Raw genomic sequence first — 16,248 nt, 5'->3', positions numbered from 1 at the left:
AAGAAAGATGCCTACAGTAGAATATGTTAATGTTCATGACTCCACGACCAATCATAGCCTTTATGAGCAACTGGATGTTGTCATAAACACCAACAACATCCTGCTCTTTCAGTGCTTCAGTGCTTCAGTGTGAAGTGAAGTGTTTGAGCACTTCACAAGAATTTTGCAAATGAATATTGACTGATTCCTTTTTGTATGTTGTTTTAAATGTTTTACAAAATTGCTTTCCTACTGTAATTAGAGAGATTTTTCAGTTCATTTTTATAGCTTCCATGCTTCCAATCATGTTAATGATAAAAAAATAAAAAATGTTTGGAAACACTTTATAATAGTTGTCAACAGCCCATTACTTTATGTTCATTTCTGGGCTGTTGAATGCTTGATTCTGATTGGTTAATGAACATTAGGGTGTGTTTGCACACTGCTAAAATAGTTCCAGGCATGTCTTGACTGCATTACATTTCCATATCACTTCACCAAATTGTTTCAGTTATTTCAATGGTGCTACAGCCACACACAGAAACATACAGAAACCCATCAAACACAGCTAATCAATCAGTCATTCTTTATCTGTGTGAGGGAAACTCACACAACTAGCCCCAATAAAAAACTGCCTGACTAGAGATTGATGAATCTCTTTCCTGAGAACACAGTTCTTACTTTCAAAGGTAACACTACAGTAAGTTTCCATCTGGTAACATTACGTGACTACATTAGCTAACATGAACTAACAATGAAAAATACTTCTGTATTAATCTTAGCAATGTTAATTTCAACATTTACTAATACATTATTAAAATAAATAGTATCTGTCAATATTTTAATGGACTTGTACTAACATGAACTAACAATGAACAGTTTTTATTTGTATTAACGTTAACAAAGATTGTTAATGTTATAGTTAATGCATTAATAAATGTTAACTAATTGTAACGTGTTATTATTATCCCATTGTTGTAAAGTGTTATAGCATTTCAGTTAAAATCTAGTTGCCCCTTGATTGAATAGTAAAGTTTAAACGTGTTCCCTTGTTTAGTTCAAAATCTATATAACATTTTAACTTGAGGAACTGGATCCACAATAATTACTATAATAGCCTTACAATAATTAAAGGGGTTCTGAACTAGGTGGATGAAATCAACATTTAAGCCTACAAAACCACTTCTATGGATCATTTTCATAATTAGATTTTTGATTAAATAAACGGGTTACTGAGATATTGCCTCTGTGAAAATTCCCATTATGACAACTTGTGTTTAAAAACACCATAGGCACACAATGAAATGATGTTTGTTCATTAAGCGAAGGAACATTTTTTGTATCTTTTTCATTATCTCTGTTTTGGAAACACACATACATAAATCCACACGCGGACACACACACACACACACACACACACACACACACACACAAACGTTTCACTCAGCAGCCTCTTATGTGCGCTCGAGCCCCTCCGCAGTTACAGGTCGCGCGCTGCTCCATCATCACGGGAGCTCGTGACTGACCGGTTTCTCCTCGCGCAGTGACTGTCAAAGCTCGAGCGGGTGGCGCCTCCCCTTTTCCTCTATATATGACCAGCCTCAACTCCTCCGCTGTCTCACACAGTGCGTTCACACTCAGAGAGGAGATGTGGTCAGGATAGAACTGCTCTTCTTTTCTTGCGTGCACCAAATTGCGTTTTTACACGAAACCTCTTGTTGCGTCCCGCGCTCGTTTGTTGTTTTCGTTCCCCTCTCTCGTTTAGCTCTTTGTGGTTTTATTTATTACAATGAAGGCCAGCGCACCGGTTCGCCCTCACAAGGTTTCTTCTGGCTGCACTCAGCTCCCCTTGCGTTATTTGACGGAGCGCAGCCGATGCAAAATGGAAGAGGAGGATCTTTTCTGTCTGCAGTACGACATGAACGACTGCTACAGCCGACTCAAGCGCCTGGTGCCCACTATTCCGCAGGATAAGAAAGTCAGTAAAGTGGAGATCCTCCAGCATGTCATTGACTATATCCTGGACCTGCAGCTGGCGTTGGAGACGCACCCGTCTCTCCTAAAACAGACGAGCCCACCCGCCTCCACACGGACCCCTCTCACACAGATCAACACAGAGCAGGTAAGCAGGACCCGAAACATTCACTTAAAACTGTGCTGATAATGGCTGTGTAATAAAGGCACTGATAAAGGCACAGTAGCCTCATTACGCACGGAAGTGACAATAGTGTGTTTCTAACTGCACCAAACCACATAAGATGCTGTAGACCAGACTGCTGGAGGCCTGTTTCCTTGTTCTTTGCCAAAATGTTAAAACAATTTAATGTCTTCTTAGTGTTCAATTTTGTTCATCTATCTGATCTTATTTATAGCCTTCATGTATAATATATATAATCTTAGAGATATGAATGCATATTGTATTACATCTAAATCTTTATGTGTGTGTAAATATATGTATATTTATGATATATGATCACCTCTATGATCATTATTATTTTAATTGACTCCATGTATAATAGCTTACTGATGGTTATTGTGGCCCTCATGTCACCTCACCATTATCCGCAGTAAGAATGAACGCACCTGTTTCCTTTGCTTTCAGAGGACGACGGGTGTCAATAAGGAGGACTCGATTTTGTGTCGCTGAAATGTTGCACACCGGTGAGTACATAAAAGTTCAATATGAAATATTCTCAAAGGGCTCATTTCTTGTCTCATGTGTGGTTACGTATAATAATTCTTCCGACACATTGGGGAATTCTCACTGGGTCTAAAGAAATCGGTTCTTCAGCACTTCTATTCGTAGTCCTTTATTTGGTTTTCAAACATGACTCCTGTATTTATACTAATTATTTCATCACCATTTTTTTTTTTTTTATATATAATTTACAATTTAGAGTTTTGCTGCCAAAATATTCCCTCATTTTTGTAGCTAAATCAGCTGCTATTTTGGCACTTTCTTTTTGATGCAACCCTGCATTAAATTACACCAAGTATTTTAATCATCCCGCATTAAGACTATTTCAGACAAGCTTGAACACATGCAGCAGTGGGAACAGCCACAAAAATGCTTTTCATTACCCAGAATCCACAGCTAAAGAACAGGGCTGAACTGTCAGGATAATTGGGTAACAGACTTCTAATGCAGCTGCGATGGCTATTATTAATAGAGTCATGACAGTAAAAACCTCATAGATGGAAGTTATTACCATAATATCCCTGTTAGTATGAATGCTGTTTTTTGTGACAGTCTGTCTGGACTGTAACTCTGGCAGCCGCTCGAACCCAGCTGTAACGTTGCGCAATATCTGTCCATCTTGTGGTGGTCTTGCTAACAGGGGGGTTTGTTGGTAGCTTCAGACTGAAGCGTCAGGGACGTTTGGCCCGCAGCTGTGTGTTGGAGCGGGTGCATATGTGTGTGTGTGTGTGTGAGGTTAGCGGTCCGGGCCCCGTGTAGCACTGCGCTTGTTGTTTGACCTGGTTTGTTTTGGGTTGTTGATCAAGCATGCCCTCTGTTTTGTCGGTGGCGCCAGTCAGTCTGGAGCACACAGTTCACACACCCCTTCTATTCATTCCTCTCTCACAGGTGTGCACTGAACCCATCCAAAGCCAAGCCCAGCTTCACCAGGGAATCCAACACACACCAGGCCCAATCGCAGGGGAGCAGCACTGAAACTAATAGCTACTAAATCATAATATGTAAACATTTTAACGTCAGCTGTCAAAGATGCGGTGAAGCCAGCCAGATTTCTCCTGTGCCCATTCTGTTCTCTCTCAGTGGGGGGAATGCTGAATTTGGACAGAGAATCCACCCAAACCCCCTTTCACACCACTGCAATTTTAATTTGAACAAGACACCTCAGATAAATAAATAAAAAACCTGCATCTAATTTTACTAAAACCATCAGACTGTAAAGCTTTATGACTCAAAATGAAAATGTAAACATCTGACATCTATTGTCAGGTGATTTGTTCTGAACAGGGATTTCCCTGCTGTTTAATATTGTAAAGAACTACGATAAGTGTTCACTTAAATAATGCTGTACATAACAACGAGGATGTTCTATAAATGTATGTGTAAGAGAATATATGTTCAACCAGCTGATTGTAATTATTCTAAAATATTTTTTATCGAAAATGTTTCGTTCTGTAAATATTGTGTTTTCACATAAGTGTAGTGAATGATTACATGATGTTCTGCTAATAAAGGTCTCACATCATAAACGGATTTGCTTGTGCTCGGTTTTCTGTGCATTAAATTAGCTGCGAGCGCAATTACTTCAAAACATACATTAAATTGTTATTGGATTCCTGTGGTAGAAACTATTTCATTTAAATCAGTTAACATCACTGCAGCGCTGCTTTGCTGAAGGCATGGGATACTATTATATTCCAATTTATAGAATACATTATTTGAAACGAATAAATGAAAACATTTCTAAACAATAACTCACGCATAAGAGAAAGGCATTTACAAAACCCTGTTTTGAATACAAATTGTATACAATTTCTTCAATTTTAGGAATGGAGATTGAGTTTGTTTACCATAAAGGTGGAAAATTATTTCATAGCATGCATAATTCAGGCCTAAATGTGTGCAGAATATTGTCCTGTACTATTATTTAATTAGGTGAACATCTCAAATCGCTGCTTTATGACTGATCTTTTGAGAACATTTTAATTTCTAACCCAAATGTGCCTATTCAAGATGGAGCTTTTTGCCTACGGAAACATTCTTTTTTAAATAGTTTTATACATTGTAAAAAGTGGTAACCTGCAATTGTTACGTTAAAGAGCTATTTCTACCTGATCTTAGTTTTAAATGAGTTGGTGTAACCTAATACATTTTGGTTAATTCAGTCATTTTAAATAGATTTTTTTTTATTGGGTTAAAATCAATTAATTTAGATGAAGCACATTTTTAGGTTACCTCTTTTTTTTTCATAGCGTAGGTCACTTAAAGATTGTAATCATGCTGTAACCACAGTGGATAAAATAGATAACGTTTGAGGGAATGAAAAATGTCTTCAACAAGACTGTCATTTATTTCGGCTTATTCTCTCTCTGTCCTGGATCTGGTGTTCTGTTGTTTGTTATTTCTTGCAAAAAAAAAAAAAAAAAAAAAAAATGTCTTGCCCTGTATTTTTTTTTATCAGACTTCACTTAAGGTACTGTATGGCGGCCTTCACTGTTAGAACACGGATACTCACAGGAATCCCCCAAAAATGGTGATATGGTGATAAATTGATAAAAATATTATAATATGTTCTAATGTCTAATATTATATTAGAGATAAAATGATCTGACCATTTGTCACTGTTTAGGGAAACTATATAGAAAAACAATACCAGCTCATCTTTTTATTTGAAAATTCCAACCAGAGAAAATGATATTGAAAATCTTTAATAAAAATTAAACCAGATTGTTCATTGTTTATCTGTGGACTCTTACGCTTGAGCCTGCAGTCTCTTCTCTGATTGTGCCCCCTAATGGACTGATCTATTCTAGAGTAGATTATGAAAAAAAAACAAAAAAAAAACAATAAGACAGTTGAACCAAATATGCAGATTCTGCAGGTTATTCTACATTTTATCTCTGCTAACATTGTTTGCATAGTAAAATCAATTCCAACAAAGGAAAACCCCAAGCGTTTTTGCACAGTTAGCAATTCCCCCTTTTCTCTCTTTGTCCCTCTCAAGGTTAAAAACAACGGAGCCCGTAGATGTCCGTGGGATACTGTAGATACCGCCTGCAGATTTGCAGCGTTCTCCCAGCATGCTCTGGGGGGTCACAGCGTCACAAGTTCTCAGATTCTCAGGTTTTGTGCTTCTCAGCTATTTTCAGCCTCACCCAAATGAAAAATTCCAAAAGAGCAGGGGAATATTGAAAAAAAAAAAAAAAAAAAAGATGTGACCCGCTGCCACCGCGCACACTAATAGAGGCTCCTGAGGGCCCCTCATTCACAGCAGGTACAAAATGCACCTGTGTCGCTACTACACACAAATTCAACTTACTGCTTATGTTGTTCAGGTGTAGCACAAACGAACACAATGGAAACAGGCACGCCTCCTCGAGCTGTCAATCATCTGGTCTGTGATCAGCTACTGATTCTAGTCAATTAAACAGATTAATTAAATTGATATTCCAGAATATTTTCTGAAAACATCACAACATTGCTTGCTTCCTTTTTTTCCACTTAAACAGCAATCAATTTGATCATCATATTACTTTCCATAATAATTTCCCATCAGCAAGTGGGAAAGCGTGTTTGTAAGTCTGCATTGCTCTGTTTGTTTGATCGGTGGCGTCTTGTCTGGCTCTACGCAGTGAAGAGGGAACTGTGGAAAATGATCACATCCTGTTTGATAAGAATAGGCCTCCGTGTTAGCGTTGGTCAAACTCAACAGAGCAGCAGTCAAACAAGGATCAGTGGTCTGGAAATGTTTTCGGCCAACAGTGTTATTATCAAAACAAGCAGCTTGGGCTGCTGTTGTAAAGTCGGGATTGTTTGAACAGGTGTGAGACAGTATGACATTGTGTGTGCGCGTGTGGGTAAATGTGTGTGTGTGCGCATCTGTCTGTTTCAAACTGTATTCAATAATAAAAGTCATCATTTGAAAAACAGCAGGCCAGTTTGGGCAGTAATAGATATAAGATCAATATTTTTAAGATGCTTTATGTAACTAACGTTCGGACACGCTCGACTGGATTGATGTTGATGATCTATCTATCTATCTATCTATCTATCTATCTATCTATCTATCTATCTATCTATCTATCTATCTATCTATCTATCTATCTAATCTATCTATCTATTTTTTTAAAGACATTAATACTTTTATTCATCAAAGATGCATTCAATTACTCAGTAAAGTTAAGACATTTATAATGTAAAAAAATATTTCTACAGTATTTCAAATAAATTTTATTTTTTCAACTTAGGCTACTATGAATCCTTAAGAAAAAGTATATCCACATATTAAGCAGCACAGTTGTTTTTTTTACATAAAATAATAATTATTTATTGTGCATTAAATCAGAATGATTTCTGAAGGAGAAAAACTGATGGCAAAAAAAAAAATCATTTCATCATTTTAAAATGTTTCACTAAATTACAGTTTGTATATTATGAAAGTGATTATTTTGTAATGTTTAATTATTTGCTTATGTTTAATATATCGAAAAGATAATGAAGCAAATATTGGAACTGTTTAAAAAGCTGTTTAATACTGTTAATAAGTATCTCATCATGAACATCTTGAAGAGAAGGAAAATGTCCAGAGCTTGCAAGGCTGTAAACAATTCATTTGTGTTATTTCATAGATTGATAGATATACTACTATTCTAAATGGCAAACAGTAATAATAAATATTAAAAGCATGGTGTGTCCAAACTTTATTTGGTTGTAAATACGCCATTATATAGACATCAGTGCCTCCCATTTTGGGTACCCAATTGTAACAGCCATTTAAACAGTTAGCACCCCCCTTTGCATTAAAGCAGCCTATCAAGACTAAAAACACAATCTAGTCCTATACGATTTTCCTCTCAACCATGAACATTTAGTCTTCATTTTATGGTCATCAAGGGGCTTGATTCCCTCTCCTCCAGCTTCCTTGACCCCCCACAGAGAGAAATGGACAGGGAGCGAGGGATAGAGGGAGAGATGGAGCGAGGGAGCAGAACACGCCGGGTCCTGAACAGCACCTGATTACAGGCTAATAGCCTCAGAGTGATTGAACATCTCAGGCTTCTGGCTAATTGGTGCTATTTAAAGTAGCTATTAGCACACAATGGCAGTCACTCACTCATAAACAAAGACAAGATCTGGCCCCTGAAAATATGGCAAGATGGAAAGATGATTTACATTTGGAAAGATTAGAATACCGATTTATCAGCACTGAAGTAACTAACAAAAAGAAACAATACTTGTTAAAAGATAATACTTTTTTTTAGGAGTGTGGTGGTAGTTCATCTCTTTTTTTATTATAGATTTTCCAATAACAAGATCTATCTATCTATCTATCTATCTATCTATCTATCTATCTATCTATCTATCTATCTATCTATCTATCTATCTATCTATCTATCTATCTATCTATCTATCTATCTATCTATCTATCTATCTATAATTTTTTTAAAGACATTAATACTTTTATTCATCAAAGATGCATTCAATACTCAGTAAAGTTAAGACATTTATAATGTTAAAAAATATCTATCTATCTATCTATCTATCTATCAGATTTATTTTAATAAATACATTTTTATATTTTAAATTGTAATAAATTATTTATAGTTTCTATGTGTTTTTGTAGCAAAATCTTTACTTCCTTGCTCTGAAAAATAACTATATACATGTATATTTAAAAAGTTATTTTTGTTATATTAATTGCATTTAGTTTAATAAATGTTTCCACATGAATTGACATTAATTGATATCTTCATTGGTTTTGTGACAGATACACCTGACTGATGAAATACACACACACACACACACACACACACACACACACACACACACACACACACACACACACACACACACACACACACACACACACACACACACACACACACACACACACACACACACACACACACACACACACTATACAGTAAACTACATTTTAAAAATCATAAATAAAACATAATTGCTACTATAAAGCCATATACAATAACATATACTACACGCTTTATTTGCAGCATTATAATGAGTGGATAAAATGAAAATAATATGAATAATAATAAAAAGCATTTTAAACAAAATGATCAAATATATAAAAAATCTATATAAGGTTTCTAAATTTAAATTGAATACAAAATTTAGTAAATATTAACAATACATTGCTGTTCTCAGCTCAACTTCTGCCATTAGTGTTGAAAAATAGTTTTGGGATTCAGTCAGTGTTCAAGCGTATTTACGGTCTGTGAGGTTGAGATGTGGTTGGTAATTTTTTGTTTGAGAGGCGCTTCTCAAAAGCCTCTTGATTCATTTAAGACAAGTATGAGTTTTTATAAATAAAGCACACTGGTTCAATATAGATATAGATATTGAATCTAAGCCATTATGCAGCAGCATATGGAAGCACTCTGAGGGCTTGCGTGTCTGATTGTAAGTAAAATAGGTCTATGCTGTGAGCATGTTTCTTTCAGCTGCCAAACCACCTCATTTATTTAAAATCAATGTTTCTTATTGTGCCAGGCAGCAGAATAATCATACCGGAGAGAAGAAAGAAAATGAAGAGAGAAAATAGGAGGACAAATGATTAGAAGAAAGAAGGAACAAGTCAAATAGAAAAGAGTGGGATGCGAAGTATGAAAGAGAAAGTAATGAAAGAGAAAAGGCTCGGGTAGATTCATTGCCAACGTTCAGGTCCTGAGAGACGGAGAATGAATTACAGAAATGAGCCTTGTAAACCATGCCAGGGCCTTTGCCTCTCATTCAAATGACTCCTCCCCCCATTCACCCTTCTATCCCTGGAGAACGAGTGATTAGAGAGGAGGGTGAGGGATCTGGATCACTGCTGTCAGGAAGGGACGCCAGCCGTGCTAGAGGAACACGACCCTGAGGTGGAATGATCACACGGGCAATATGTCACAGCAAATGCCGGTGCAGGGTGCCAGGGCCACATCCACAGGTTTCCTGGCACACAGACACTTGGCACCATGTTCATACGCCTGCTGATTATGCTTGACATGAAAGGGCTGAACCACTTGTGGTACTGTGAGATAGATTAAAAAAAAAAAAATTTTTTAGGGTTTCTGTGAACTGAAAGTCATATACAAAGTTTGCAAGATTTTGAAAGAAGTCTCTCATTCTCGCCAAGGTTGCATTTATTTAATTCAAAATACAGATTAAAAAAAGGAATATTCTGAAATAAATAGATAATTTTTTCTAATTTAATATAAAATGTAATTTATTCCTGTGATGGCAAAGCTGAATTTTTAGCATCATAACTCCAGTCTTCAGTGTCACATGATCCTTCAGAAATCATTCTATTATGCTGATTTACTGCAAAAAAGTTTGTGCTGCTTAATATTTATGTGGAAACTGTGATACGCTAGTATTTACACTTAAAAAAAAAAGGAAATTAATACTTTTATTCAGCAAGAACACAAAATCAATTAGCCTAAAAGTCACAGTAAAGACATATTAAATGAACGCTTTCTAAACTTTAAATAAACTTTCTATTCATTGAACAATCAACAAAGTAGCAAAAGTTGTTTTCAACATTAATAATAATAATAATAACCATTAATAATACTTGAGCACCAATAATACTTGATAAAAAATTCAGCAGCAAATCATCATATTAGAATGATTTCTGAAGGATCATGTGACACTGAAGACTGGAATAATGATGCTGAAAATTCTGCTTTAATATCAAAGGAATACATTACATTTTAAAATATATTAAAATAGAAAACAGTTCTTTTAATTATAATAATATTTCACAAAATATTTCATAAAATATATTTTTCAATAAATACAGCCTTGCTGAGCCTAAGAAATTCAAAAACATAAAAAAAATCAGATTTTACATACATACATACATACATATACACACACACACACACACACGCATATATACATACTATATATATATATATATATATATATATATATATATATATATATATATTTAACGATATTCATCTTTCCAAATTTCGTGAATGGACAGTGATATATATCCAATCACACCTGCTAGTGGAAAAAAGCTCATTTCAGACTAAGCTAATGTGTAACTGAAATTACGTTAAAGAAAAGTGCACTCGGTGTGGATGTGGAGTTGGTGTGGCCCGAGGGGATTCGTGTCAGAGAAGCGTCATCCGTCGGCCCAGAATGATAAATGAAACCTTCTGTTCATGAATCAACTGTATTAAGTTAGAAGATGCATTCTGTCCAATAACAGTAGACTTCAATTCGTCACGTCTATAAAATGAAACAATATCAGAGCAACGCTCAAAAGATATTTATAGCCCAACATACACTTTGTGAGAAAAAAATGACAGCCTGATTTATTATATTATATCATATTATATTATAAATGTATAGTAATAAAAAAAGAAAAAATATATTTAATATTGGGAATGGACAGTGATGACTGCATGATCTATAACATTATGACTTTGTGCTGTTTTATGGGTTGCCCGGGCTGCTTAATTTGGCACCTAATTCAGACGTTAATTTGTTCCAGTTGAGAGGTCACTTTAAAAAGGTTTTTTCATTGACTCAGGATTATTGGCCAGATGGGCAGCCCATTAGAACATGGTTGTTTGTGTGTTTGGGATTCCCATGATATGACCAGCGCTGGCAATAACAACAACAACATTCCTCACCGTGGTAACTGGAGGTTGTCATGGACAGAACTCTCGGTGTGGTTCTTTTTACCACAGTATTGTTCAAATCAGTGGGTGTCATTTCAGCAAACCAGTGAGGAATGTAACAACAACAACAATAACAGCAAAAAGTTCTCAGAATCAACTATAGATTATGCATAAACAACAGGGATGCTATAATAAAATATAATTTGTGACAGTGAATCAGGCATTTATCATAACTTAAAAGCATGTTATGATCTGAAAAAAAAATCTTTCTCCCTATGTGGCCCCATTTTTTGTCAACTTCTGTGAAATATTATCTTCACATCACACAGTTTTAGTAAACTCAAGAAGCTCATTCAATGCATCCAGTCAATGCTCGTAAATTAAGTAATCAAATGAGTGCTGCTCATGAATAAAGAAAGTAATAATTTGGCTCCTCTTATAATCTCACACTTAATTAAGATGGACACAGTCTGAATTATGTAAATGTTTATTTGACTGGGTAATTTTTGTGGAAGCTCCTCCCAGATTAATATTATTTTAAAACCTGGATCTATGATCTATCTACTTTTCATAGACTCAGTTATTATACAAATCTATGACAAGAATAAATTACAAAAACACTTTTCACACAACTTTTAATAATATTGATCATGATTAAAAATGATGAATTATGTACACAATGCACTAATATTTCAAGTTTGAGTTTTGGTCAATTTTTTTTAAATAGAACACTACGTTTTTTAATGTTTTTGAAAAAAGTCGCTTATGCTCACCAAGGTTGCAGTTATTTGATTGAAAATACAATAAAAACTGTTAAATTGTGAATTATTATTACAATTTAAAATAACTGTTTACTATTTAAATATGTTTTAAAATGTAATTTATTCCTCTGATGGCAAAGCTGAATTTTCAGCATCATTACTGCAGTCTTCAGAGTCACATGATCCTTCAGAAATCATTATATGCTGATAATATTTTGCATTATCAGCATTATGCTGATAATCATTGCCTATATCATGCTGATTTGCTGTTTTGAAGAATATAAAGTTAAAAAAACAGCATTTATTTAAAATAAAACATTTTATGCCATAATAAATGTCTTTAATGTCACTTTTGATTACTTAAATGCATAAAAATAAAGTATTCATTTCTTTCAATACTACTACTTCTACTATTACTAGCCTATTACTACTACTACTAATGATAATAATAAGCTTACTGACCCCAAATATTTGGCCAGAAAATCTGAAACAGAACTCAACCCTAAAAAAAGTGTCATCATTTAAATACACAAAACAATCACTGTATGCTATTTGCTGGCACAAGATCCACTGAATAAGTGATTTTATTTTTCTGTGAATACAGTGATCTTGCGTTTTGCTCAGAGGACAAACAGACAGAGTTCAGGGTGGTTCTGTGGATCCCATAATCCTTTCTCTATTAGAGCAGGAGTAGATGTAGCAGAGGTGCCAGCTGTTCTGCTCTCATCTTGGCCTGGCTTGGCAGGGTGGCATGGCGACAGTCTCCACTGCACTCCAGAGTTATCACAGGCTATATCTGAAGGCAGGAGGACATTGGCGGTCTCCAAGGCTCCTATCGGCCACCATACTATCTTCACTGGAGTGAGGGTAGATGGGCTGTCACATTAACCATCCCGTCTCTCTATCTGTCTGTCTGTTTGTCTCCTTCTCTTCCTCTCTCTCTAGCTCATTAGTATTAAGGAAATGAAAGATCCCTAAAGCTGGCAGCAGCTGGAGTGAAAAATGAGGCCCACTCAGCCACCAATCTCTCATTTAGCATTTTAATGTGCTCGTACAGTAAAGTGGAGAAAATGCCAAGGTTTAGATCCTCGCAGAACTTGACTATATGTTCTTCATTAGCTGCATGTCAGTGGTTATATTTTTACCCTATAATGTTTAAGAACTATTTTTCAATGACAAGTTGTTTTTTTCTTCCAAAATATTTATTCTTGATAAATCAAATAAATGAATAAAAATAAAATAATAAAATGAAAATCATGCTTTTATGCCTACTAAATATACTCTTTTCTTAATTAATGAATCTGAACTCTCTAGGCTATATGTGATGTGCTTGTTCATCAATTATACACTACTAAAGCAGCAGCAGCAATAACCAGCAGCAGCAGCAGCAGCAGCAGCAGCAATAACCAGCAGCAGCAACAGCAATAACCAGCAGCAGCAGCAGCAGCAGCAATAACCAGCAGAAGCAGCAGCAGCAATAACCAGCAGCAGCAACAGCAATAACCAGCAGCAGCAGCAACAATAACCAACAGCAGCAGCAGCAGCAACAGCAATAACCACCAGCAGCAGCAGCAGCAGCAACAGCAATAACCACCAGCAGCAGCAGCAGCAGCAACAGCAATAACCAGCAGCAGCAGCAATAACCAGCAGCAGCAGCAACAATAACCAGCAGCAATAACCAGCAGCAGCAGCAGCAGCAATAACCAGCAGCAGCAGCAACAGCAATAACCAGCAGCAGTAGCAACAGCAACAACAACAGCAATAACCAACAGCAGCAGCAGCAGCAACAGCAATAACCAGCAGCAGTAGCAACAGCAACAACAACAGCAATAACCAGCAGCAGCAGCAGCAACAATAACCAGCAGCAGCAGCAGCAATAACCAGCAGCAGCAATAACCAGCAGCAGCAGCAGCAACAATAACCAACAATAACCAACAGCAGCAGCAGCAATAACCAATAGCAGCAGCAGCAGTAGCAAAAATAACCAACAGCAGCAGCAGTAGCAGCAATAACCACCACCACCAGCAGCAGCAATAACCAATAGCAGCAGCAGCAGCAATAACCAGCAGCAGCAGCAGCAGCAGCAGCAACAGCAATAACCAGCAGCAGTAGCAACAGCAACAACAACAGCAATAACCAACAGCAATAACCAACAGCAGCAGCAACAGCAACAACAACAGCAATAACCAACAGCAATAACCAACAACAACAGCAACAACAACAGCAATAACCAACAGCAGCAGCAGCAGCAGCAGCAACAGCAATAACCAGCAGCAGTAGCAACAGCAACAACAACAGCAATAACCAGCAGCAGCAGCAGCAGCAGCAGCAGCAATAACCAGCAGCAGCAATAACCAGCAGCAGCAGCAGCAGCAGCAGCAACAATAACCAACAATAACCAACAGCAGCAGCAGCAATAACCAATAGCAGCAGCAGCAGCAGCAAAAATAACCAACAGCAGCAGCAGTAGCAGCAATAACCACCACCACCAGCAGCAGCAATAACCAGCAGCAGCGGCAACAATAACCAACAGTAGCAGCAGCAGCAGCAGCAGCAACAACAACAATAACCAGCAGCAGCAGCAGGAGCAATAACCAGCAGCAGCAGCAGGAGCAATAACCAGCAGCAGCAGCAACAATAACCAATAGTAGCAGCAACAATAACCAACAGCAGCAGCAGGAGCAATAACCACCAGCAGCAGCAACAATAACCAGCAGCAGCAACAATAACCAATAGTAGCAGCAACAATAACCAACAGCAGCAGCAGGAGCAATAACCACCAGCAGCAGCAACAATAACCAGCAGCAGCAACAATAACCAATAGTAGCAGCAACAATAACCAACAGCAGCAGCAACAATAACCAGCAGCAGCAGCAACAGCAACAACAATAATCTACAGCAGCAGCAACAGCAGCAGTAACAATAACCAACAGCAGCAACAGCAAAGCAGATCTTTTCTGCCAAGACCAAATATATGAACATTGTCATACCCGTTACCATGCCAAACACTCCAAGAGTTGTCATGACAGAACATAAAGGGCCCTACTATATACCTGGTGCAATGCAGCGCCAGGCGCGATGCAACTGTTTTTTTGCTAGTTTCAGCACAAAGCAGTTATCATTTTCACGTCCTGCGCCACGTTGTTTAAATAGCAAATGCATTTGCACCCATTTGTGAGCCCATGGGCGTGCTGGTCTGAAAAAGAGGTGTGTTCAGGCGCATTGATGGCATGTTGCTTTTTTGAGACAACTGAAATAGACTGTGCCATTGACCAACAAAAACCTGGTCTTAAGTCAATGGGGCCCAAATTCTCACATAAATTCTCATGAACACACCAAGGTGAGCTAGGTGAATAAAGTGAATAAAGACTTAAATTTTGGTCTGTCCAACGCACAAAGCTATCATAAGGAATACAGTAAAACATAGTGGAATATACAGTAAGTTAAATGCTTAACTTTAATTAGACTTATCTGGTGCTTTTTTCCATCCTTTTTGAAGCTTGAAATGCTTAATCACTATTCCTTGTAACTTCAAGGAAAACAGAGGGAAGTAAATTCTTCAAAATTGGTTCCACGGAAGAAAGAAAGACATACAGATCTGAAAGGACATGAGACATGACAATTTTTTATTCTTGGCTTCACTATTCCTTCAAGACATCTTTGATTAATCTTTGAAAACATCTCTATTTTAAAAATCAATTAGCATGCTGACAGATTAGCATACTTGTTTAGCACACATACAGAATGTCACTGTACAAACCAGGACTGTCCATTCATATGAGTGGAGAAAGTAGTTTGTCATTTGCAAGTATAAGGTGTTGACAGAATATCAGGCCGCTTTCAATTATCAGCCAAGCTCTTCAGTGACCGGCGCCAAGTCCAGACATAAAGAGACACTGCTGGACCAGGCTTGTCCGACATAACACAGCTGTGTGTCTGAAAAGCTGACAGCTGTGTGTGAGCGTGTGTGGATTTATGCGTGCGTGTGTGTATGTGTGTGTTCCTTGAACCACAGTTCTTTATAAGTCACATCATCCATTAGCATTGGCAGAAAAAATATGTATGAGTGTGTGTACGATATTTAGAAAATAAGAGATTTTATGTGGTGGTAAATGCTTACTGCTTAAATGATCTGACCAAATAAGGCGATAATAATATCTGTTGTAGCTCTAAATGT

At 37.0% G+C, this 16,248-nt stretch overlaps 1 protein-coding gene across 1 annotated transcript; it reads left to right on the top strand.

Moving 5' to 3' along the window:
* Window positions 1–1,593: 1,593 nt before the first annotated feature.
* On the top strand, window positions 1,594–4,207 carry id4 (inhibitor of DNA binding 4). The gene is made up of 3 exons (XM_082149209.1): window positions 1,594–2,101; window positions 2,582–2,640; window positions 3,566–4,207. Exons 1-2 carry the CDS (start codon window positions 1,769–1,771, stop codon window positions 2,624–2,626), a joined length of 378 nt encoding a protein of 125 aa, XP_082005335.1. The 5' UTR covers window positions 1,594–1,768; the 3' UTR covers window positions 2,627–2,640; window positions 3,566–4,207.
* Window positions 4,208–16,248: the final 12,041 nt, after the last annotated feature.

This window comes from Leuciscus leuciscus (assembly GCF_965113295.1).
Source record: "Leuciscus leuciscus genome assembly, chromosome: 20".
Classification (NCBI taxonomy): Eukaryota; Metazoa; Chordata; class Actinopteri; order Cypriniformes; family Leuciscidae; genus Leuciscus; species Leuciscus leuciscus.
Note: the sequence above shows the minus strand (reverse complement) of the source record. Positions and strands in the feature narration are given on the sequence as shown.

Excerpts from the sequence above, each read along its gene's own strand:
- id4 (XM_082149209.1), top strand. The coding sequence starts at position 1,769 with ATGAAGGCCAGCGCACCGGTTCGCCCTCACAAGGTTTCTTCTGGCTGC. Across the intron at positions 2,102-2,581 it reads CACAGATCAACACAGAGCAG|AGGACGACGGGTGTCAATAA; the intron begins GTAAGCAGGACC and ends CTTTGCTTTCAG.